The sequence below is a fragment of the Muntiacus reevesi genome, chromosome 17, assembly GCF_963930625.1.
Source record: "Muntiacus reevesi chromosome 17, mMunRee1.1, whole genome shotgun sequence".
Taxonomy (NCBI): domain Eukaryota; kingdom Metazoa; phylum Chordata; class Mammalia; order Artiodactyla; family Cervidae; genus Muntiacus; species Muntiacus reevesi.
The window spans coordinates 55,687,191-55,713,160 of NC_089265.1; the positions used below are offsets into that span (position 1 = coordinate 55,687,191).

Here is a 25,970-nt window from a genome sequence, read left to right on the forward strand (position 1 = left end):
TAAGCCCCTTGATTTACTCAACGGTGCTAAATCCATAGATTACTGGCTCTTCCCACTCAGCTCTTAGTGACGGGATGAGTTGTGTTCATGCCAGTTGACTCCACTAGTCCTGGCCACAGTTGGCCAACAGTGGATATGTGACCCCAATCTATGTTATCTTTCTTGTAATTAGAATTCTGAGAAATTAAGTCAGTGATGAGAATAGGTCATATAATTTCAGAAAGAGAAGCCCCCATTTGAAAGTGGTCATGACTTTCTCTAAGTATGAAGATGAGTGGGCCAATGTGTCTGGTCTTTAGAGAGAAGAATAAAATATAAAGAGAAACAGATGAGACATTATTTCATTTCAGGAGAGCACCCCTTGAGGGGTTTTCTGAAATTGGATGGGTTATGAGATTTTTTCACTTGAGCTAGATGGAATAACTGCCAAAAGCGAAAACAGAGAGGTGATTCTAACACACATAGGCCAGGTTTATACTTGTTCCTCATCTACAGTGTCTCAGGAATAGGGAGAGATTGTGGGAAGATTTGGCTCATCCTGCATCTTTAAGAACTTTTGGGGAAAGACCATATTTATCACTGCCAGAAACAGAGAAACAAGGGAGCATTGTCCTAGATCCAACATCTCCCTGTAATTCTAGCTCCAAATCTTCTAAGAGGTGTACAAAGGGTTTTGGAGAAAACTCAGCATTTGGAGGATCCTGGGAGTCATCTGAGACTATTTGCTCTTCTTTACGTCCAACCCCCAGTGACACATTAAATTAATTGTTAAGTCCTATAGAGTCTATACCCTTAATGTCTCTTGAATCTACATCTTCTTATCTAACCCCTCAGCCACTGCCCTAATTCACACCCTCCCATTTCTCATCACAGTTACCATGGTCTCCTAACTGGTCTCTTTCCTCTAATTCAGTATCCACACTGTGGCTGGAGTGAGGTTTCTAAAGTTCTTATCTGTTCAAATACTGATAATATTGCAGAATATTTCTGCCTTTGACAATGCAAATAATTCCTCCTCGGTGATGCAAATTAATTTTGTCTGGAAGAGAATTTACATTTCTAAAAGTCAAATTACCCTTGTGAACCAATCTTAGTGTCTTACTGGCTCTCTCATTAATCAGTGAATTAAATATGGCTTTATTTTATATCTGTATAAGATTCATGATTTTAACTTCTTGAAAACTTATCCCGTAACACAAGTAACAGGAAGTAACCCACATTTTCTGAGGTCAAAAATAAGACTGTATGAATGAATAGAAGGATGCATCATCAACCCAGAGTAAGAGTTAAACGGCCTCAGTGAGAAGTGGAATCAGCTACTGGAGGCCCCGAGAACCTGGGGAGTAGTTTCTTTGTGTCTTCACTTGACTCCTCTCTAGGCAACAGACTGATACTTCTCAGCAAATTGGTTTTTTCTGCAACTCAGGCCATTTGACAAGTAAAATTTGACACCATTCTCAAATGTCCATTGTAAGTCTAACCATGAGTAAAAGCGTACTTCTCTCTCCCTCAAGTCCAAATTCTCAGGGAAAGGGTTCCAATTGTCCTAGCTAAAGCCCTTTCCACTTTGCCCCCAGAACTGTAGTTCTAAAATTCATATTTGATTTACCATCCTGCCTCCAGATGAAGTATTTCTCCACTACTTACCGGATGAGTCCCAGCTCCTTAAGTTTGTCATGGAAGGCTCATTATCACAGCCTGACCATCTTTGCTACTCTCTCTGCATCGGTCCCTCGTCTCCATCATGTCAGTTGGTTTGCCCCGTTGTTCTTAGGTACATGCTTCCCCCACACCTTTTACCTCCCACTCATTATTCAAAGCTCAGCTCACATGACTTTGTGAGGCCTGAGGATGTATATTACACAGTGTGACATTTATCTCCTTCCTTGACTGTGACCTAACAAGCCTGTGCGTGCCCAGAGCACAGGGTCTCAGACTCTCTTTACAGAGGATGGAACCTAGTGAGGTTCTAATAACTAGTTATTGAAAGACCACCTGCCCCCACCCCGCTTTGGATACAAGAGGACGACAACAGTCTTCAGTGTCTCACATACACCCTACATAGGAGCAGGAAGCACATGAGTTCTGATAAAGAAAAAAATATTCATTACACTTGTTAAAGATGGTAAGGCAGACTTTATTTGCAGGGGCAGGGCAGGGGGAGGGTCGGGAGTGGGCCGGGGATCATGGAATATCTATAGGAACCGCTGCAATGAGGTGTTGCAGTGGGGGAGAGATTGAGCTCAACTCAGACCCCAGTAAAGACAAGTGATAACTTATTAGCCAAGCAGCAGGGTAGAGGTCAGTGGCTGGAAAATCACAGCCTTCATCTATTCTGGCTGCTTCAATAAAACGCCACAGGGACTCCCCTGGCGGTCCAGTGGTTAGCCTTTGTGCTCCCAATGCACGGGGCAGGGGTTTGGTCCTTGGTTGGGAACGAAGGTCCTGCACGCTGCATGCCGTGGCTGAAAAACACACCACACTACAGACTGGGTAGCTTATACACAAATTTCTCACACTTCTAGAGGCTGTAAGTCTGCGATCAAGGTGCCAGCACGGCCACCAGGTGCTCTCTGGTCCGCTACTTCCCCATCTGAAGGACTGGGCTAGGGAGCCCCATGAAGTATCTTCTGTGATGCCACTAATCCTAATCATGCAAGCTTCTCATGACTTAATCACCTCTCAAAGGCCCCACCTACTCATGTTTGGGGGTTAGGATTTCAACAAATGGATTTTGGAGGGACATGAACATAGCAACTACTAAGAGGAGACATCAGAGGAAAGGGGGATTCTTGGTAGATCAACTCAACAGAATTATTGCTGAAAGCAGGCGAAGGTGATAAAACACCAAGGATGGTCAGATATCAAGAGCGGAGAATTTCCAATAAACTGATTTAAAGGGATTCTTGCTCAAGTTGGATTCTACAAGGACAAAGAGGGAAGCCCAAAGTCAAGCCTGGTCCAGGGCCGACTCAGAAGAACCTGACTAAAATTTTGGCCAAAGGAGACAGTCTTTGTTCTGTTCTAGACTTTACCAGGCTTCTTCATCCTGGCTATGCTGGGGTGCTTTGCAAAATATCAAGGCTGGGGACCACCCAACCCCTTCTCCACCCTACCCGTGCTTCTGGATCAATTGGTCTCTGCTGAGGTCAGGCTTTTTGTTTTTCTATTTTTCCCAAGAGGTTCTACTGCGGTGTCACGCAGAGAATCGCTCCTTTAGGCGACGGCGGATGCGCAAATGCACCTGCCTTCCACACGCCAGCTAAGCCGCGCGCGAGGGTTTTCTGGGCTCCAGCACAGCCCCGCCGCTCGCCGGCACCACCCCGAAGGGGCGGGGCGCAGGCCGCAGGAGGCGGGGCCACGGCCGAAGCCCGGCCGCTGCCCTCGCGCGAAAGCTCTGCGCGTGACTCGCCGCGCTCGGTGCAGACGGAGCCGCGAGGCGGGCGGGCACCCGCACTGGCCCAGCGGGCCGAGCCGCGGGCCGTCCTGAGGGGCGGCGGGAGGGCAATTCAGGTCGGACCATCGGCGCCACAGCTGCAGGGGCGGACCGGGCGTTACCAAGCTGTCTGAGAGAGGGGGACGGGGCTGCTTGGCCCGGCTGCAACGCGACCCCTGCAGGGCGCGAGCCGCCGCCGCTGCCTGCGCGGTAGGACCACGCCGAGGCGAGAGAGCAGGTAGGACGCGTCTCTGGGGCGGGCGATGCCGGAGATCCGCTGTCCTTGCGTGCCAAGCGGTCCCTTGGGAGCAGGGCCCTCAGCTCGCCCATCTACCCAGTCCCTAGCGCGCCCTCCCTTCCCTTCAGCCCGCCCGCCTCGGCCCGCCAGCCCCACCCTTCGGTCTTGCTTGACACTCTGGACCAACCTCATCTTCAGTCCTAGCCCTTCGGCTCCGCCATCCACTGAACCCCCAGTCACCCAGGACGAGCCATCCTTCGGGGCGTCACCCCAGATCCACCCAACCGTCTCCTCAAACTGTCCCTTCGAGACGCCGCCTCAGCTGACTCGCGCCCAGGGGCCATCGTTGTCCCCACATCTCCTGTGACGGCCCTGGAGGAGCGCGCGCGGCCGCTCAGCCCCCGGCCCGGCGACTGCGGCGGGAGCCCTCTGCGCGCCGGGGCCTTTGCGCCCCCCGCCCCTTGGGCCCCCGTTCCCAGCTTGATACCTGTTTGAGCCGGGCTGGGGTCGCTCGCTCACATCCAGTTTTACCTTGGGAAACCTCTGGCCTGGCATTTTGCCAGCCCCCTGCTACCGCTCTCACCTCTGCAAAGGGTACCGTGATCCCGTTGCCCAGGGCTGCCTTGCGATGCCAGGCTGGCCCCGAGGACACCGGGGGGCTGCCCTGCAGGCAAGGACCCCACACGATTCGTTTTTATCTCCCGTGCCCAGCGCAGTGCCGGGCACATGGGAGACTCGGTAAATATTTGATAGGTGAGTGAATGAATGAAACCAATGCAGAGGTTGCGAGGCAGTGTTTCATGGCAAGACGTGTCACTAGTTACATGAATGGGGGGAAAAGCAAGGGCGTCTGGGGATTACTTACCGTGCTCACGGTGGGAGCATAAAACTGAACATAGTGTCTCAGTTCATGCATCTAATTTCATTTACATAGAAGCTTCTTTTTATTAGCTGTTTTACCTTTATGTTATGTTTACCAAAAAGAAAAAATTAAGGTCCAAGGCTGCAGAAATTTTTATTGGCCAGTCCTTCAGTGGCTGCCCAGATAATCTTTTAAAGAGCTTTACCCAGGTGACCCCCCTCCTTTTGCCCTAGAGACTAACTGCTCCCTCTCCTGAAGAATTGTGGAGGCTAGCCACATCCGTCAAACCTGATTCAGTGTACCTGATCAGCTGGTGCTTCAGGACAGGTTGGAGGAATGACCTCAGTTCCTTTACCCTTTTAATTCTTGGATACCTCGCCTCCCCCTTCCTCCACTGGAGAGGGGAGACATCCCAGCCTGGCCTAGTGTGAGACTTATCAAAGATTCCTAAATACTACTGTAGTATGAACAGGCCATATGAGCCATTTATATCTCAGTAGACCAGCATCAGGCAGGGATTACCACTGCCTGAACAGTGTCAGTAATAAACAAGAACACAGGCCTTTTAAAGATGGGATTCTCAAAGAACAGAGAGCCTGAAATCTGGTTTTGTTGATTCCTAAGAGGATGACATGAACAGGTTCAGTTTCCTGAAGCTCAGACAGGGTTCGGCGATCTCCGTTTTGGCCCAGGGTCGGTGGGGAAAGAGATGATGTTGCTGACTGATGAGCAATAGTTTCAAAGCTGCAGGAGTTTATAAGAAGTAGTTGCCTGACTACTAGCGGTATTATTGTCACTGTTGTTGTCCAGTCACTACGTCGTGTCTGACTCTGCGACCCCATGAACTGTAGCACACCAGGCTTCCCTGTCCTTCACTATCTCCCTGATTTTGCTCAGACTCATGTCCATAGAGTCAGTGATGCCATCCAACCATCCAGCCATCTCATCCTCTGCTCCCTTCTCCTCTTGACCTCAGTCTTTCCAGCATCAGGGTCTTTTCCAGTGAGTCAGCTCTTCGCATCAAGTGGCCAAAGTATTGGAACTTCAGCATCAGTCCTTCCAATGAATATTCTGGCTTGATTTCCTTTAGGATTGACTGGTTTGATCTCGTTGCTGTCCTAGGGACACTCAAGAGACTTCTCTAGCACCACAGTTCGAAAGTGTCAATGCAGAGCATTAGTAGGTAAAAACTGTGACTGGAGTTTCTTGGGGGGCTCCGTGGGAATTAGTAATGGTAATGGTTTCAGGGAATTGGGAGGTCCCACCACTGTCTCTGGTGTTTTGCTCTGCCAGTCCCTCCTCACTCACATGTGCTCAGTCATGTTCGACTCTTTGCGTGTCCCTCCTACTGTATGGCTACAGAGCATTTACCATCGTTGTTTCTCTTCTGCTTTGAGCCAGGTCAAAATCTGATTTCCTCTGATTTTTATGTTAAGTGTCTAAAGTCCCTTTTTGAGGCCAGGCCTTCCTAACTGGAAGCTGGGTATGTTCTCACTCTTTTCTAGCTTTGGTTTATCCTCTACTTTCTCTTCCTCCCATTCTCTGACTTTGTAACTTTAGAAAGTAAGCCTTGGATCACAGATACCCAAAGCAGAAATGGGCTCCTGAGCAGAATTAAGCATGGAGTCTAGAGACCAGTACTTTTAATATTTTTTTTGGCTAACCAATATGTTTTTAATGGGTTTTTCTACACTACTCTGTCTAGGTCCCTGTTAAGACCTCAGTATCCCCAAAACACTCTGGATTATTTTCTCTTCACTTCCGGTATGGCAGAGCGTTGCCAGATAAAATACAAGATAGCAAGTTAAATTTGAATTTCAGATAAATAACAGAGTATCCTGTATTTTTATTTGCTTCCCTAGTTCATGGGACAGTTTATGTGTTCTATTTTTCTCTGTGCAACTTTAAGACAATAACTCACCCTTTTTTTCTGTTACTCATACACGATGACCGAGCACTTACTAAAAGTCAGTTGACCGAGATGGCTCACTGATGCATGTTAGGGTAAGGGCAGGCTCCGTAGAGATAGTCTAGTTGATCAGTGTTGAGGTTACCCAGAAGACACCCACTCAAACACTGACATGTGATATTGTAGTTCCTGTCAAATGAGCCTGTCATGCAAAATGAGTGTATTGTTTTGAATGCCCACATATAAACATTGCTCCGAGGTTGACTTCAGGGGGGTGAGGGTGGGGAATGGGATGCATTCTAATGAAAAGTTATAACTCATAGCAGAATCTCTCTGGTATTACATTTATTCTTTTTTTTAAGTTGTGGTAAAATATATATAACATGAAATTTGCTATTTAAACAGTTCTTAAAGATACAGTTCAGTGTCATTAAATACATTCACACTGTTGTTCAGTCATCACCACCATCCATCTCCAGAACTTTTTTTTAAATTTTCTCAGACTGAAACTGCATACTCATTAAACAATAACTCATTTCCTCTTCTCCCAGCCCCTGACAACCACCATTCTACTTTCTTTCTCTATGGTTTGATTACTCTCGGTACTACGTGTAAACTGAATCTTACAATATTTGTCTCTTTGTGACTGGTTTATCTCACTTAACAAAATGTCTTCAAGTTTCATCCATGTGGTAGCTTGCATCCCAATTTCCTTCCTTTTTGAGGCTGAATAATACCCGTTATAAGTATATATCACATTATTTTTATCCACATAAAAGCTTGGGTTGCTTCCACTTATTAGCTATTGTGAATAAAACTGCTTTGAACATTTGTGTACAGATATGAATCCCTGTTTTCAATTCCATTGGACATATATCCAGAAATGGAATTGCTGAGTCATATGATAATTTTACATTTAATTTTTTGAGGAACTGCATACCATTTTTCACAGTGGCAATACCATTTTACATTCCCACCAGCAATGTAAAGCATTCCAGTTTTTCCACAAATTTGCCAACACTTATTTTATGTTTTGTTTTTTTAAAAAATAGTCATCCTAATGGGTCTGAGGGTTTCCCTAGTGGCTCAAACAGTAAAGCATCTGCCTGCAATGCTGGAGACCCGGGTTTGATCCCTGGGTTGGGAAGATCCCCGGGAGAAGGAAATGGCAACCCACTCCAGTACTCTTGCCTGGAAAATCCCATGGACAGAGGAGCCTGGCATAGGGTTGCAAAGAGTCAGGACACAACTGAGTGACTTGACTTTACTTACTTTAATGGGTCTGAAGTGGTATCTCATTGTGGTTTTGATTTGCATTTTTCTAATGGCTAGTGATGTTTAGTATCTTTTCTTGCGCTTATTGGCTGTTTTTATATTTTCTTTGAAGAAAAGTCGATTAGAAATCCTTTGCCTGTTTTTAATTGGGTTATATCTTTCTACTGTTGAATTGTAAGAGTTCTTTATATTTTTAGGATAGAAGTCCCTTATCAGATATTATGATTTGACAATATATTCTCCAATTTCATGGGGTTGCCTTTTCACTCTTTTGTGATTCTTTGATACACAAAATTTTTTAAATTTTGATGAGGTCCTGTTTACCTATTTTTTTCTTTATTTGTCTGTGCTCTTGGTGTTGTAGCCAATAAATCATTGCCAAATTCAATTATTCTTTATCTATTCATCTGTCATGAAGCTCTTTCCCTATGTTTTCTTGTAAGTTTTCTTGAATAGATTTAACTCTTATGGTTAGGTCTAGATCTATTTTGAGTTAAATTTTGTGTGGTGTGTAAGATAAGGGCCCATTCTTTTGCATGTGGATATCTATTTTTCCCAACACCATTTGTTGAAGACTATCCTTTCCCCTTTGAATAGTGTTGCCATTCTTGTTGAGTATCAATTGACCAGATATGCCAGGTTTATTTCTAGGCTTTCTATTTTCTTTCATTGGTCTCTATGTCTGCCTTTATGCCAGCACCACCCTCTTTCTTTTTAATTTATTTTTTTATTGAGGTATAGTTGAATTACAGTATTCAGCAAAGTGACATGGTTATACATATATATACTTTCTTTTTCATATTCTTTTCCATTATGGTTCGTCACAAGATATTGAATACAGTTCCATGTGCTGCACAGTAGGACCTTGTTGTTTATCCATTCTGTACATACCAGTTAGCATCTGCTAATCCCAAACTCCCAGTCCACCCCTCCCACCCCCCGCGCCTTGGCAACCACCCGTCTATGCACTATGCCCCTGATTTTGCTTCTGTTTCTTAGGTAGATTCATTTGTGTCATAGTTTTAATTCCACATGTAAGTGATATCATATGGTATTTGTCTTTATCTTTCTGACTTACTTCATTTAGTATGATAATCCCTAGTTGCATCCATGTTATTGCAAATGGCATTATTTTTTTCTTTTTTATGACTGAGTAGTACTTCATGGGGCTTCCCTGGTAGCTCAGAAGATAAAGCGTCTGCCTGCAATGCGGGAAACCTGGGTTCGATCCCTGGGTTGGGAAGATCCCCTGGAGAAGGAAATGGCAACCCACTCCAGTATTCTTGCCTGGAGAATCCCATGGATGGAGGAGCCTAGTGGGCTACAGTCCACTGGGTCGAAAAGAGTCGGACACGACTGAGCGACTGAACTAACTAAGTAAGTAAGTAAGTACTTCATGGCATCACTTGGAGGGCATCACCAACTCAGTGGACATGAATTTGAGAAAACTCCAGGAGATAGTGAAGGACAGGGAAGACTGGTGTGCTGCAGTCCGTGGGGTCACAAAGAGTCGACCACAAATTAGCGACAGTACTTCATAGTATATGTGTATAGATATAGTGTATCTGCACCATATCTTCTTTATCTGTTCATCTGTCAGGGGACATTTAGGTTGTCTCCATGTCTTGGCTACTGTGAATGGTGCTGCTATTAACATAGGAATGCATGCATCTTTTTGCATTATAGTTTTGTCTGGGTATGTGCCCAGGAGTGGGATTGCTAGATCATATTATGGGCTTCCCTGCTGGCTCAGACAGTAAGGAACCTGCCTGCAATGCAAAAGACCTGGGTCAGAAAGACCCCCCGGAGAAGGAAATGGCAACCCACTCCAGTATTCTTGCCTGGGAAATCCCATGGACGGAGGAGCCTGGCGGGCTACAGTCCACAGGGTCGCAAACAGTCAGACACGACTGAGAGGCTGACACTTTCAACTCTTGTGGTAATCCTAGTTTCAGAATAGAACCTGAGGGCCCGCCATCCCGTTTCCCGCAGTGACTGCCCAAGCTCACATCCCCATTGATGGTGCGGGAGGGTTCATTTCACCATGTGTTAGCATCTGTTACTTGTAGACTTAAAAAAAAATTCGTTTGTTTGTTTATTTGGCTGCACCAGGTCTTAGTTACAGAATGTGAATTCCTAGCTATGCATGTGGGGCCTAGTTCCCCACCCAGGGACTGAACCCTGGCACTCAGCATTGGGAGCATAGAATCTCAGCCACTGGACCGCCAGGGAAGGCCCCACTTCTAATGATGGCTGTTCTGACCCTCATGAGGCAGGACCCTACTCTTTTGATGACTATAGGCTGTGTGGTAAGGAAGTATGAATCCTACAACTTTGTTCTGTTTTTCAAGATTTTTTTTTAAAACTATTCAGGATCCCTTGTGATTTCATTCAAATTTTAGAATGAGTTTTTCTATTTCTGTAAAAATTATCATTAAGATTTTGAAAGGGATCTCATTGAATCTGTGGATTGCTTTGGGCAGTTGACATCTTTTCATTATTTTATAGAAAGAACACAGTGTTAGTTGGTTAGTCATGTCCAACTCTGCGACCACATGGGCTGTAGCCCACCAGGCTTCTCTGTCCATGGGGTTCTCCAGGCAGGAATAGCACAGTGGGTAGCCACTCCCTTCTCCAGGGGATCTTCCCAACCTAGGGATTGAACCTGGTCTCCCTCATTGAGAGCAGATTCTTTACTATCTGAGCCACCAGGAAAGCCTCACCTGAGATCTACCCTCTTAACAAATTTAAGTTTACAATATATTGTTGATTGTAGGTATATTGTTTTACAGCATATCTTTAGAGCTTATTCATCTTGCTTGACTGAAACTTTATACCCAATGACCAACAACTCCTCATTTCCCTCTCCCCCAGTCAACCATCCTTCTACTCTTTGATTCATGAATTTAACTATTTTAGATTCCTGATATAAGTGAAATTGGGCAGTATTTGTCATTCTGTGATTTTAGCCTATTTCACTTAGCATAATATCCATCCATATTGCAGGTGTTGCATATTGCAGGTATTGACATCTTAACAATATTAAGTCTTATGATCCATGAACACATGATATCTTCCCACTTACTTCTTTAATTTCTTCCAGTAGCATTTTATAGTTTTCAGTGTACGAGCCTTTACCTTCTTGGTTAACTTTATTCCTAAGTATTTTATTCTTGCTGATGCTGTTGTTAATGGAATTATTTTCTTAATTTCCTTTTCAGATTGTTCATTATTTTGTCTAGAAACACTAAACTGATTTTTAAAATTTTTTTCTCTCATCCTTATTTATTTACTTTTAAAATATTTATTTATTTATTTGGCTACACCAGGTCTCGGTTGCAACACATGGCATCTTTAAGTTGCAACTCTCAGACTCCTAGCTGGGGCATGTGGGGTCCAGTTCCTGACTAGAGTTTGAACCCAGGTCCCCTGCATTGGTAGCGGAGTCACCAAAGAAAAGTTAAGTTATAGTCTATATACTGTGTATAAAACAAAAGTGTGTAAGTAAAAGTGTACATTTTAGAAGTTTTACCGAAATACCTTTTTTAAAAAAAAGTATTCTTGCTACTTAAAGCAGAAAAGTGCTGTTCTCTGGAATTCATGGAAGATGAGACTTTGAGCTCTGAAATATATGCTGTTTTTGGCTTCTTGCGTGAGATCCTGTGGTCAAGGACGACGAGTTGATAACTGGGTGGAGAGGGAAAAAGAGTCAGCCAACTTCTGGCTAGATTTAGTTATTTTAGGATCCAAAGTTTATACTTAAGTTTATCTTAGGATCCTAAAATCTATATTTAACTTGTTTATCGGTTTTTATACTTTTGTCCTTTCTTTCTTTTCTTGTATAATTATTTTAAGAAAGAAAATAGAACCTTATGTTTAGTGTCCCTAGGGAAAAATAGAAAATTGGTTTTTACTCATGTTCAGGTAAAGAAAGATCAGAGTATTCCTAAAGTCAGTATAGATAGGATTCAGAAGACCCCAAGGAAAAAAGCAAAAATTCCAGATGAGAGAGTTGGGAACCCACTGCTGATCCCATTCATCTGAGAGTTGTTTCACTTCCAAAATGTTGTTTTCTTGTTATCCGAAGGATGACAAGGATCTGTTTATTTAAAGATAGAGCCAGGGACTTCCCTGGTGGCCCAGTGTTTAAGAGTCCATCTTACAATGCAGCGGATGTGGGTTTGATCTCTGCTTGGGGAACGAAGTCTGCACCGCACAGCTCCTGAAGCCCGCACACCCTGGAGCCCTAGAGCCTCAACTAAAAAGGGGCCTGAGCCCTGCAAAAAAAGACCCCGCGTGTGCCACAGCTAAATGTGAAGCACCCAAATAAATACAGTTTTTAAAAAGATACAGCCAAACTGTTATCAGACCAACCTAGTCTCTGAAGGTTCTAGATAGCTGAAGTTTTTCTGCGAGGCTGATCATTTCCTTTTAAATATCCTTCACATCAGGGTCCCCAACCTCCAGGATCTAATGCCTGATGATCTGAGGTGGAGCTGATGTAATAACAATAGAAATAAAATGCACAATAAATATAATACTCTGGAATCACCCTGAAACCACAGCCACCACCCCATCCCCCGGGTCCATGGAAAGACTGTCTTCCATGAAACTGGTGCCAGAAAGGTTGGGAACCACCTTTTTATCTCCTGCTCCAAAAGGACAGTAATTTAAGCATTTCTGTCTCGCTTATATATTACTGTTTAACAAACATTCCACAACTTAGTGGCTTACAGCAATGACTATATCCAGTTTTGTGAGTTGGCTAAGGGGTTTTTTGCAGTTCCAAAAGATGGGTTCTGGAAATGTTTTGAACAGGAGCGTTGCTGGGTGAATTGTCTCCCAAGGAGATTACTTTGAAGGACTGCTCTTGTTAGGTGGCACAGGGCCATTCTGCTTCAATTCAAAACATTTCCAGAACCCATCTTTGGAACTGCAAAAACACCCTTAGCCAGCTCACAAAACTGTGAGATATAATCAGTCATTGTTGTAAGCCACTAAGCTGTGGAATGTTTGTTATACAGTAATATATACATGAGACAGCAATGTTTAAATTACTGTTATTTGGAACAGCAGTCCCCAACCTTTAACTCCTTAGATAGTGTAATGTCAAGTTCAGTTTATAGGCTGATTTATGTAATATGCTTAGCCTCACATCCAACACAGCAACTTGCAATATTATTAGTTTATTCATCCCTAATGATAGTGGTTGGAGAAGGGAGTCCTGGAAGCAAGACCACCTGCCCATTATGCATCGTGAGCCCTTTTGACAGCCAAGTGGTGGTGATAGATAGCTAATGAGGAGCACTAACAGCTCCTTGTTAAACTGTGGCTTTTTATTGGGTTGTTGAGAATATGTAGTAGAGAATAGAAATTTTTAAAATGTTTTTTAGAGGGGAGATCTTTGTTCAAGTATATTCCACAGATAAGTGGACACAAAACGGTAAAGCCTGAACTGTCTTGAAGGCAAGGGGTTGGGAGAAGTAGAGTCTAACCTGTTCACCTCTCCCTCCTTTCCTCTCCATCCCATTCACTTCCCTTTCGTTGTCACTGGAAGGGCTCTGTAAAGCACACTTGAAGCCAGTCACGGTGACTACTGAGTTTTGCCTTCTGAGTCATGACTCCAAAGTGGAAAGAGGTTGAAAGAAGTGAAGATCCCATCATCTTCAGCTGACCACCTGCCAGTGACCAATCATGGTTTGACAGAAATATAGCCAGAATATTTACTGCATACATACAGTTCCTAAATTCCTATGTGAAACGCTTAGCCTTAATTTAATGAGCTGTCTGGAACCAGGAATGAATTATAGATTCCTTTTACCCTTTGATTCAAAACCTATGCTAACTTGTCTACCTTTTTTAGTCCAAAGCCAAGAAAATACTTTCTAGCCATAACTTCTAGTTTATAGTATGGAAAAAGTTTGTTTTTAGAATATTTTGTAATAATATATATGCTTTAAATATATATATACATTGAACATTGGATGGGCTCTGTACCTCCCTCCCTTTGCATACCATTAGCCTCTTTTCTTAATTTCCTCTAGATATGTGTTAATTCTTAAACTTGAGGCTGCATAAAAATTACTTGTCACTCCTGAAAGTCTGATTCAGTAAGTCTGATTCAGTAAGTCCAACCATTTACCAGTCTAATAAATTCCCAGGAGAGGCTGATTCTACTGGTCCATAGACTACGCTTTGAGTAGAACTACTGTTAGACCCAAACTCTAGTCTCAGCTTCTTGATCAGTGGTTCTCAGATTTAGTCAACATAAAGGTTTTGGTTTTGGTTTTGAAAGAAAAGGCTCTAATGCATAAGACCCAAGAATCAAAGGCCAAATAGTGCCAATAAGAGTGTGATTTATGGCATATAATTTCCACACTGTGTTTTCTTCCTATAGAGATTAGGTTTATAAACCTATTACTCATTTAAGATTAAGAGATTGTGGAGAATACAGTCCAAAGAAATGCTATTCACTGCTCAGATTTTAACCTAGAAAATGTTTAAACTTAACTGTGTTTTTATGGAGACAGACGAAATGAAGGATACTATGATATTTTTCTTTGAAACAAACAAATCTTGTCTATTTTGTTTAAAAATATTTTCTGAGAAAGTGTTTGTCTCTTTCTGTAATTATAGGTGAAATATATTTTCACTGTTGAAAATCTAGAAAAATACAGACATGTATAAAATGACAACACATCATTGAACAGTTTTTGGAAACCAAATTTTTAATAGTTAGGTAATAAATCTATTGTTTGAATTTACCATAATTTACTTAACACAAATGTTCAACATTTGAGGTTTCTAAAAAATAGCTTTTTCTTTTCTGAAAAATGTTCAGATTAATAACCTTTAAAAAAAATCTTTGATAATTTCTTTAGTATAGAATTCTGGAGGTGGAGTTAGAGGATTTGAATATTTTTAAGATTGGGTATATATATACATTTTCCCCCAACTTCGATATGAAGGTACCCAAATATGCTTTTATTGACAAAGTGTGAAAACACCTGTTTTAGTTGTCTTCACCAGGATTAACAAGTACTATTTCATTTGATAATTGATGAACAAAAGGCAATATTTTAATAGTGTTTTAAATCTTAGTATATGCTTATTAGCTATATTCTGTTCCCTCTTCTATGGAATGTTTGCTCATATCCTGCCCATTTTCCTATTATGATCTTAGTTTCAAGGGAATAAGTCAGTCACAGAAGGATAAACACTGCATGATTCCATTTATGTGAGGCGTGTAAAATAGTCAAAGTCATAGATATAGGAAAAAGAATAGTGGTTGCCAGGAGCTGGGAGTGGGGGAAATGAGGAGATGCTGTTGAGCTGGTATAAAGTTTGAGTTATGCAAGATGAAGAAGTTCTAGAGATCTGCTGTACATTATGCTTATGGTTAGCAATATTGCCTGTATACTTAAAAAATTTTTAAGAGAATAGAAATATAGAAAATTTGAGCGCCTAACTACTTCTCAAGGATGTTGCTTCATCATTTAATTCCTCTCTTTCTAAATCTTCAATGTCAGTGGAGACAAAGTTACGAAAAAGAAAAGAAAGAGTACAAATGTATTTCCCAGAACTGAAGAAGTCTCCAAATCAAAAGTGCCCAGCACAATCAATAGAAATAGCATACCCTAGGGTAACTCGTCATGAAAATTTAGAACACTAGGGATATAGAGAAATTTTAAACCGTTTTTTTTTTTTTAAGTTTACATACAAGCATCAGAAATCAGAATGGCACTGTACTCAACAAGAATGGAATCTAATTAGTAAGCAGTGAGCCGTGTTTTCAGATTCATGACAGGAATTGATTTCTAACCTAGGGCTTTATGCTCAGCCAAATTATCAACTGTGAGAGTTTAAAATATATACTTTCAGATACTCATTACAAAAATATTCCTACTGTGTATCCTATCTTAGAAAGCTATTACAGAATATGCTTCAGCAAAATGAGAATATAAACAAGAAAGAAGAAATCATGGGATCTAGAACACAGGGCAACTAAGAGAAGAGAGGCAAAGAAAATTCCTAGGATGAGGATAAAGAGAAGTCCAGCATGACTGTGGTGTTGTAAACCATAGAGGAGAGTCAGTTCAGAATGTATCAGTTCAGTCAGTCAGTTCAGTCACTCAGTCATGTCCGACTCTTAGCAACCCCATGAACCGCAGCACGCCAGGCCTCCTTGTCCATCACAAACTCCCGGAGTTTACTCAGACTCATGCCCATCGAGTCAGTGATGCCATCCAGCCATCTCATCCTCTGTCGTCCCCTTCTCCTCCTGCCCCCAATCCCTCCCAGCATCAGGGTCTTTTCCAACAAGTCAACTCTTCGCATGAGGTGGCCAAAGTACTGGAGTTTCAGCTTCAGCATCAGTCCTTCCAATGAACACCCAGGACTTATCTCCTTCAGGATGGACTGGGTAGATCGCCTGGCAGTCCAAGGGAATCTCAAGAGTCTTCTCCAACACCATAGTTCAAAAGCATCAATTTTTCGGCACTCAGCTTTCTTCACAGTCTCACTCTCACATCCATACATGACCACTGGAAAAACCATAGCCTTGACTAGACGGACCTTTGTTGGCAAAGTAATGTCTCTGCTTTTTAATATGCTGTCTATGTTGTTCATAACTTTCCTTTCAAGGAGTAAGCGTCTTTTAATTTCATGATGTATCAGGAGAGCAGAAAGTTCCAGAAGGATTATGGTCCAGGAAAAAAAAACAAAAGGAACTATGTTTGACTGTTCGGAAAATTAGATTGAGAGCAATTTTTACAGTTCTGCTGTAAATTTGGGAAGAATTAGGGCTAAATACATAGAAAACTAAACTAAAGAGAGTCAAGTATTAAAGTTACAATCCATTATTTCATGGCAAATAGATGGGGAAGCAATGGAAACCATGACAGACTTTATTTTCTTGGGTTCTAAAATCATTGTAGATGGTGACTGCAGCCATGAAGTTAAAAGATGCCTGCTCCTTGGAAGAAAAGCTATGACCAATCTAGACAGCATGTTATAAAACAGAGACATTATTTTGCCTACAAAGGTCCATATAGTCAAAGCTATGATTTTTCCAGTAGTTATGTTTGGATGTGAGAGCTGGACAGGAGAAAAGTGAGTGAGTGAGTGAGTGAAAATTGCTCAGTTGTGTCCAACTCTGTGCAACTCCACGGACAGCAAAAAAGGCTGAGCGCCGAATAATTGATGCCTTCAAACTGTGGTGCTGGAGAAAACTCTTGTGAGTCCCTTGGACAGCAAGGAGATCAAACCAGTCCATCCTAAAGAAAATCAACCCTGAATATTCCTTAGAAGGACTGATGCTGAAGCTGAAGCTCCAGTACTTTGGTCAGCTGATGCCAAGAGCTGACTCATGAGATAAGACCCTGATGCTGGGAAGATTGAAGGCAAGAGAAGAAGGGGACAGAGGATGAGATGGTCGAATGGCATCACTGACTCAATGGACATGAGTTTAAACAAACTCCAGGAGATCAAGGGCAGGGGAGCCTGGCATGCTGCAGTCCACGGGTTTGCAAAGAGTCGAACATGACTAAGCGACTCAGCAACAACAAATAAACTCTTATTTGCTATACCAAGTCATAGCAACCACTGGATATTAATTAAATCAGAAAGTGTGAGGAAGGTGGATGTAGGAAATGAACAAAGAATGTTTAAAATTAAGAAATAATTAAATATGCGTGTGATTTATAAACATGAACATAAATGCCAGATGAGACAGCTAAAAGATTTGGAAGTAGTGGGAAATGACACAGAGATAGAAGGGGATGGAGCTGTGGATTTCTATCATTCATCGTAAGCTTTATAGTGCAATGAATACTGGAGTGGGTTACCTTTTCCTTCTCCAGGTGATCTTCCCAACCCAGGGATCTAACCCAGGTCTCCCGAATTACAGGTGGATTCTTTACCTGCTGAGCCACAAGGGAAGCCCTTTCACTTTTAACTTTCTAACCATGTGCATATATTAATTTGATAAGGTCTTTACTTTTTAAAAATAAATCCCCTGACACCACATCACCCTCTGGGTAGTGCCTGTCTTGCTACTGTAACAGCCGACCTTTGTTGACCACCCCGCCAATCTGCTGGATTTTCCATTCACTTTTGCACCCTCTGCAGTCTACTTTCATTTCCACTAACCACTCCCCTGAAACTGTTTATGTCAAGATTATCAGTGGACTCCTGGTTGCCAAATATGGTGGACACTTTCAACAACACTGTTTTCTTTCAGTTTTTCTAAGATACTGACCACTTTCTTGCCTCAGGGCCTTTCACACATGTCATTCCCTCTGCCTGGAATGTTGTCCCCACCTCTTCACCTGTTTAACTTCCTTTCGGCTAACATTTCAAGGCTCAACATTTAATTTACAGAGAGGGCTTCACAAGTTACCAGAAAGGCCTTCCCTGACCTCTTAATCACATCCATCATCAGTCTTAATCAGATCCTCTTAATACTCTGCACTTTATTTCCAAGGCATTTATCACATTTCATAATTATATTTTTATTTATGTGATTGCATTCCTCCACTAGATTGTAAGCTTCCTGAGGGTAGGGATAATATCTGTTTTGTTTACCACTGTATTCCTAGCAATAGTCTCTATTCCTAGCCAATAGGAACCTTTGCCCAAAGATTGAATAATAATCCTCAAAAGAGGTATTTCAGGAGGGCCTAGAAGTAGAGCACTGATTTTAGGAATTAAAAGAGAGGATAGATTAGAGAGGCTTTTCTACAGCAGAAGCTATGGGACTTGGATAGGGTCTCCTGGGGTACATGTCTGGAAATAATTAGACCTTTTAAGGAGAATCTTGTCAGCCCATGAATTTATGTAGAGGACTCGCCTTCACTGTCTTCTGCGAACAGGTAATTCAAGTAGTCATGTACCTGTATTCACTGGGTAGGAAAATCTTGATTCATAGATAAGTTGCATATTCACTCTGACTTTCTCTGTATGTTATCTTGTGATGTTTCCTGGGATTGAGTCACTTTCCAGCTTCTAGGGGACAAAGAATAGAGCCATGAGGGTTAAAGCTTTTGAGGTGGTATGCCTGTGGAAAGGCACTGGGTATGACAGTGACAAGATTCTCTGCTGTGAATTGGTAAATTAACAGTAGTGCAGCCTCAGAAGGCAATAGGAAGGATTTAGATTCAAGGAAAGAAGACGTTCCTGATTCACATTCATTATAATTATTTACTGAGCCTTCACTAAATGCCAGTCACTGTTCCACATGTTTTCTCTCTCTTTTAACTTCCATCAGCACGCTGTAAGAGGAGGTATTATTAGCCCCACTGTACAGGTGAAGTGAGGGGAGTCAAATAATTTGTCTTCAGACTTTTTGATGATGGCCATTCTGACTGCGCTCATCTTCTGCTGCAAGAACACCAAAATTGCAACTAGCTGCCGAACAACCATCAACAGAATGTTGGATCCCACCAGAATTAGTCCTTAGGAGCAGAGTTATGTACCAGCCTTTTCTTAGCTCCCTTCCAAGTGACACAGTGGTAAAGAATCTGCCTGCCAACTCAGGAGACACAAGATACATGGGTTCGATCCCTGGGTTGGGAAGATCCCCTGGAGCAGTAAATGGCTACCCGACTCCAGTATTCTTGCCTGGAAAATTCCATGGACAGAAGAGCCTGGCAGGTGACAGTCCATGGGGTCACAAAGAGTAGGACATGACTGATCATGCACACAAGGTCAAGGTCTGTGTTACCAGATAGAAACAAAAGTGCTTGGCCTACAGCTGGAGAGAGCAAATCAGGGTTCAGTTTCTTCATTATAAATGAGCAGCAGTTTCTTAGTTGAAGTGAGTTCTTATGTCTTAAACAAAAGTGTTTGATGTAAATAGGGACTGAACTCCTGCAGAATGAATGGGAATAAAAATGGGGCTCAACTGAGAGCGAGTTATTGACAGATTCTAGTGACTACTTGAAGGGCCAGAGTTTTCAACCAAAACGCATAATTTTGGTTGCCAATTCAGTATAAACTGGTCCCTGATTTAATAAGTATGCTAACCGGCTTCCGTGGACAGAGATGGCTCCTAGGGATTGGCTGTGTATCCTTTGAATATAGCACATTCCGAAGGCCCACTTCATAGATTGTGTGCTCATAACTACTCGGTTGTCTGTTTAGTCTCCCCAGGCGAACCGTAAGCACTCTATGAAGGCCAGCCCCGGGGCTGCTTTGTTCACATAGTCCGGTGCCTTGAAATTCATAGATGCTCGGTTAATGTTTTTGGCTCATTCATCTAGTCCTTGGGCAAGACTGGCATCTGAGGTTCTCAGGGCCACAAACAAATTTTATACATCTGCCCAAAGCAGGGGAGGAAGGCCTCCCAGAGCTTTGTTGTACTTCTGGGGTGAGCTATCAGACTCCCTAGGTTCTGCCTCCTTTGGGTGGAGCCTCAAAGACTTGATGCCACTAGTTTTAGCAGTGGGGCTCTGGTTTTAGTAGTGGGGCTCATCTTTGTCCTGAGATGTTAACTGTAAACGAATTGTGCTATTTCCTGTCCCCTGGGGAACCCAAAGGGGCCACAAGTGAGGGGCAGTGAGAGCACAGGAGTTACAGTGTCCTCTGCGGGAACCTCCCCATTGCTACCCAGAGATGGTTACAATGCAGGCTAGCCAATCAGGAAATTCCAGACCCTTTTCCTGAACTCTAAACAGCTTGAGGAATCTCTCCAGCTGGAGTTGGGAAAGCTCCCAGTGAGGAGAGCCGAGTCTTATGTAACTTTCATGAACTGACCTTTTGTAGGAAAAAACAAACAGTTCCTCAGCTAGCGCTGGCCTTTCTGAGGCACATCCTGCATTCTTTCCTAGAGGCTCAGCAGCTCACAAAGCAGAGTTGAAGACTGGTGCGGTTCAACGGGGAGGGATGACGAAAGACAGAGAGAGGACGGCTGTTGGACCTTCTGGCTGGAATGTGCTGTTTTGGTTCTCATGCTGCAGCTCCCACTAGCAGTGAAGGGAGTGCGGTGCTGGGATGCGGGGAGACGAGCCGAACCTGGGGATCCCCGCCCTGCAGGTTCCAGAGGCCACAGCCACGGTACCAGCTCTGTCCTCCCAGCACCCCGCATCCCACCAGGGAGGAGTAGGACTTAGTGTGTGTCAATACGTCCACAATTGTAATGAACCAAATTCTGCTCTGGAAAAAGAAATTTTCCCAGTTTAGTTTGGTAAAGATTCAGTTCCTCCTTAGTTCAGTTCAGGGAACATTTTAAACTATGTGCCAGACTCTAGGCTAGGTTAAATGACTGCAAAGATGAGTAAGACCGTCTCTTCCTTAACATACAATCAAGGAAGAGAGATAAAGTATATAAACAGTTATAATATACTTCCTTGCCATATAGCTGTGTACTTTATGTATTTCTTTTATTCTTAACTCTCTTATAAAGGTAACCATCAGTTTAATGTCTTATTGTGAACTTAGGGGCCTGCTAATTTATGATAAACATAAATACAAGAAATTCTCCCTTTTTCAGGTGTGACCAGTTATATTTCTAAATTATACATGAAATAGACACAACTTTCAAGAATATTCCTATATTAATTGTTCTTATTTCCATAATTTTCTCAAGCTGATATGAGGCATTTTAGAATTTTGAATGTAACTTGAATCTTTCAAAATGACAAATAGCTTTCTCACTGAATTAGGATTTGCCTTAGACCAGGATTTGCCTGTACCTTTTGCTTTTTCTCTCAAATGAAGTATTAGGCAAACATCTGGCACAGCAGTAGCTTGGTAGATTACTATTGTTGTTTAATCGCTAAGTTGTGCCTGACTCTTTGCCACCCCATGAACTGTAGCACGCCAGGCTTCCCTGTCCTTCACTATCTCCCGGAGTTTGCTCAAACTCATGTCCATAGAGTCAGTGATGCCATCCAACCATCTCATCCTCTGTCGCCCCCTTCTCCTCCTGCCCTCAATCTTTCCCAACATCAGGGTCCTTTCCAATGAGTCAGCTCTTCACATCAGGTGAGATACTAAATATCAAACAGATTGTAAATAATGGCTACTGTCACTGTAAGTATTATTCTTTAGCTACAAGTCATTCCCTTCTAGTCTATGTTGTGTGGTGAGGTAGTGAAAGTGAAAGTCGCTCAGTCGTGTCCAACTATTTGCGACCCCATGGACTATACAGTCTGTGGAATTCTCTAGGCCAGAATACTGGAGTGGGTAACCTGTCCCTTCTCCAGGGGATCTTCTCAACCCAGGGATCGAACTCTGGTTTTCCACATTGCAGGCAGATTCTTTACCAGCTGAGCCACAAGGGAAACCCAAGAATACTGGATCAGGTAACCTATCCCTTCTCCAGCATAACCCTGGTAATTCCTGACTCTTTGCACATTGTCCTTAGGTTGCTTTTGTAGTAGTTTAAGCCCTGTTTACAAAGCTATTTTGACTGTTAGTAATAGAGCCTAGATTTACAGCTCTTTGTCTTTGCTCAAAATAAGCTCCCCTCTCTCCTCATGCCTTTCATCCATATTTACTATATCCAAAGTCATCTGACTGTTGATAGTTCCCATGCTATCTGCAACCATACCACATATAGAAATGGGAGGGATAGGTAAGAGAGAAGGACTTGAGACCCAGGTCAGTTCACGTGTGGGTTTGGAACCTGGGGAGCAGGAGGAGAAGAAAAGAAAAAGGCCTGATAGAGGCATGGGATAGTATTATTAAATAGAAATAGACAGATAAAGGCTGTTTATGGCTCAGTCTGCACTCCAGAATGATAATGCAATAAGCTAAATTCCACAGATGTTTTTGAAGCACTTTATATGAAGGGAATTAACCAGTCTGTCAGCTCCAATACAAATAAACTCAGAATTCTTCCTTCACATTCCTCAGTGGCTCCTTCGAGGGGAGCTGCCTCCGAAATGTATGCAACAGCCATGTGGGAAGAGGAGAGAGGATCCCCGGGCGGGCCCAGCAGAGTCAGAATTTTGAGAAACAGATTTTGAATAGAGAGGCCTTTAAAGTCCAGAATAGAAATCAGCAAATTATGGTCCATGCCAGAATAACTTTATAAGGTTTTTACATTTACACTGAGAATGGTTTTTACATTTTTAAAGAATTGTTTTTTTTTAAAAAAAAAAAAAGGAAGAAGGGAATATATGGCAGAATTTTATGGCCACAAAGCCTAAGTAGTTACTGTCTGGCCCTTTACAGACAGCGTGTGCTGAAAGGAGGGTTTCCTGAAAGCTCACCAGAAGCTGCAGGATGCTGGAAAATCTGTTTTGAACCCTAGCGTAGGCACTTGCAGAAAAAAAAGGTGTCAGCATCAATGGCAAATACATTTCTATTTCTGCTTTCCAAAAGTGCTGGGGACCTGGCAGACTAATGATTGCTGGGTGGGAAAGAGGGAAAGAGTGAAGCCTTGTACTGGGTGTAGAATACACTGTTGCCTTTGTTCTAAGGGAGCAGCGGAATATATCCTTTCATTGACGCTGCTTTATCAGGTCTTTAGATGGAGCAAGTGGGTGGGTAGAGACATTTCTTTCTGTTTGCATTTTTCTACTTTCTCTATTACACATTAGTGGAAATTAATAGCTTGTATCTAGGTAAGCAGATTCCTGACTGTTTCAACTGTTCCTCGAGCCAGTGGTGGGGATTGTGTGCCTGAAAGAAAAGAACTGTACCTTCAAGTACAGGCCAGGTTCACTTCTCAACATGACCCCTGTGACCTAGAAGAAGAAAAATATGCAAGGCCAGGCCTCTCTACTATATGCATGAGTGACAGTCATAGTTTTAAAATACTTTGGTCCGAAGAATTTATAGTATTTACATTTCTTGCTACTTATTTTTTATTGAAGTCTAATTGATTTACAGTGTTTTAGTTTCTGCTCTTCAGCAAAGCGATTCAGTTTATATGCACATGTGTGTGTATAGTGTTCTGTGCTGTGCTTCGTCATTCAGTCGTGTCCGGCTCTTTGGACCCCATGGGCCCGCCAGGCTCCTCTGTCCATGGGATTCTCCAGGCAAGAATACTGGAGTGGGTTGTCATGCCCTCCTCCAGGGGATCTCCCCAACCCCGGGATCAAACCCAGGTCTCCTGCATTGGAGGTGGATTCTTTACTCTCTGAATCACCAGGGAAGCCCACGAATACTGAAATTGGTAGCCTTTCCCTTCTCCAGGGGATCTTCCTGATTCGGGAATCGAAGCAGGGTCTCCTGCATTACCGGCAGATTCTTTACCAGCTGAGCTACCAGGGACGCCCATATATATGTATATTCTTTTTTTAGTATTCTTTTCCATTATGGGTTATCATAGGATATCCAGTATAGTTCTTTGTGCTCTGCAGCAGGACCTTGTTGTTTATCCATAGAAGCTTACGTCTACTAACCGCAAACTTCTACTGCGTTCCTTCTCCACCCCCCACCCCCTTGGCTACCACCAGTCTGTTCTCTACATGTGTGATTCTGTGTGTTTCATAGGTGGGTTCATGTGTGTCTATTTTAGATTCCCCATATAAGTGATATCATATGATATTTGCCTTTCTCTTTCTGACTTACTTTACTTATATGATAATCTCAAGTTGTATTCTTACTACTTATCATTTGATTGTTCAAAGATTTTCTTGCCATCTCACCAGAAGGTAGATACAATTAGCCCCTTCTCCAAATGGTAAAGCTAGAACTTCGAGAGGACAGGTACCCTGCCCCAAGATGACCCAGCAAGTCAGAGAAAAAGCCAAGAATGAAAGCAGTGTCCCTATCCGGGCATCCTGCCACCATCCTAGGCATGAGTAGCTTCCAGATGGAGCTGAGATCAAACCGCATATCTTGAGTCATCAAATCTGGTTGATTCTGAGGCTGCATTGTTGTCTGATGACCAGGTAGATAAGCCCTGAATGGCAGGAGAAAAAATGTCCTGGATGGGTGGTTCACCAGCCTGCCTTCCTACTCTGTTGTGTCTCTGACAATGGCTGTGAGTCAGCCTTGGGCAGGAAGATGATGGAGTCGCTGTTACTGTGTGCTTGGCTGCTGCTTTCTCTGCACGTCAGCATTCCTACCTGGTGCGTGGTGCATTTTTGACATTCCACAGTAGTCTGCGGGCGCACATGACCCCCCAGTAGCCCAGACCCATCTATTTACATCCGTTGTCCAGCTGCCAGCCTCCTCACCTCCCTGTCTGCCAGATGGGACTAGACGAAATCTGTGTTAGGACTGCCTTTCAGGGACATGACCAGGATATCCACAGAGTTCCAGATTCTGTGTTTAAAGTGTAAGGTCCCTGGAACTCCACCTCTATGCCTTGGGGGAGAAGGAGGCTTTGCAAAAGATTTTTCTAGGCACTGACTCCTGGCCGGGTGAGAGCTGATTTCTTGGTAATTCTATCCTATTGTGTCATTTCTAGGAAAGAAGTTCTAGCCAAATGATTTTTCAAGGGATTTGATATACCTGCTGAAAATACTGTGCAAATCAAATAAAGACCAGCCTAACCATCCTTTCTTTGAAATATCCTATAAAACCTTCCCAGGTGGGTTTTTTTCTTTTTTTCACAAGGTCAGCACTCACAGCGCTAATCTGGGACTTGTGACTGATAAGGCGGAGCTTCTGCTTAGTTAAGTAACAGTCTTTCCTTAATTTTATTCAGATCATTTCAGTGCAACCAGTGTGTGTGTGTGTGTGTGTGTGTGTGTGTGTGTGTGTGTGTGTGCGCGCGCACACGCACATACGCCCACCCTTCCAAAACAATGTAAACAACATATTAGGTGCCTTGTCCAGGGCCTTCCTGACTCAGGAGGATGCTGTGAACAACAGCTGTCAATTGAGGTCCACCTGGTCCCAGAGATTTGGGACCAGACAGCTGGACCTATGACAGGTCTGTTTGTTCCTTTTCCCCTTCCCTGTCCCTGTTAATACTAAACTGTTTTCAACAAGGCTCATTTCCTCCCAAATGCAGCTCAGCATCCCGGAGAAGACCGAGGCCAGTCTTGTAGCAGGAAGCTGCCCTAGATTTGGGCGGTAACCAGTAGAACTTGATACTGACGCCAGAGTGTAAAAATAAACACCTCCTACAGTGCTGTCTCAATCCACTGGCATCAGAGTTGCTATTATTAACCCATAGGCCTCACAGGCAGCTGTGATGGGCAGACAACAGCCTGGCCGGACCTATCCTGCCAACTTGGGATCAGACTGTTTCTTTCCTACATCTACTGGAATCTGATCTGGGGCCCCTGGAGAAGCACCATCAGTCTGGGAGCATGCCCCACAACAGGTAACACTAGAGATGGATTAG

General features: G+C 43.1%; 2 protein-coding genes across 6 annotated transcripts in view; both read left to right on the plus strand.

The window, feature by feature from the left end:
- Nucleotides 1-4,169, plus strand: part of LOC136148357 (phospholipid-transporting ATPase FetA-like) — a 118,338-nt gene extending 114,169 nt beyond the window's left edge. Inside the window, exons 31-33 of the mRNA XM_065907865.1 lie at nt 3,296-3,513; nt 3,619-3,674; nt 3,911-4,169. Of these exons, the coding sequence (XP_065763937.1) occupies nt 3,296-3,513; nt 3,619-3,674; nt 3,911-4,169 (533 nt within the window). The remainder of the gene's footprint in view (nt 1-3,295; nt 3,514-3,618; nt 3,675-3,910) is intronic.
- Nucleotides 3,387-25,970, plus strand: part of RUSC2 (RUN and SH3 domain containing 2) — a 57,825-nt gene continuing 35,241 nt past the window's right edge. For 3 of the 5 annotated variants that reach the window (XM_065907665.1, XM_065907664.1, XM_065907668.1), the window contains exon 1: nt 25,807-25,949. The gene's annotated coding sequence lies outside the window, so the exon portion shown is untranslated. Of the gene's footprint in view, nt 3,675-25,806; nt 25,950-25,970 lie in introns of those variants that run through there. The other 2 variants (XM_065907663.1, XM_065907667.1) reach the window with 2 other exon arrangements.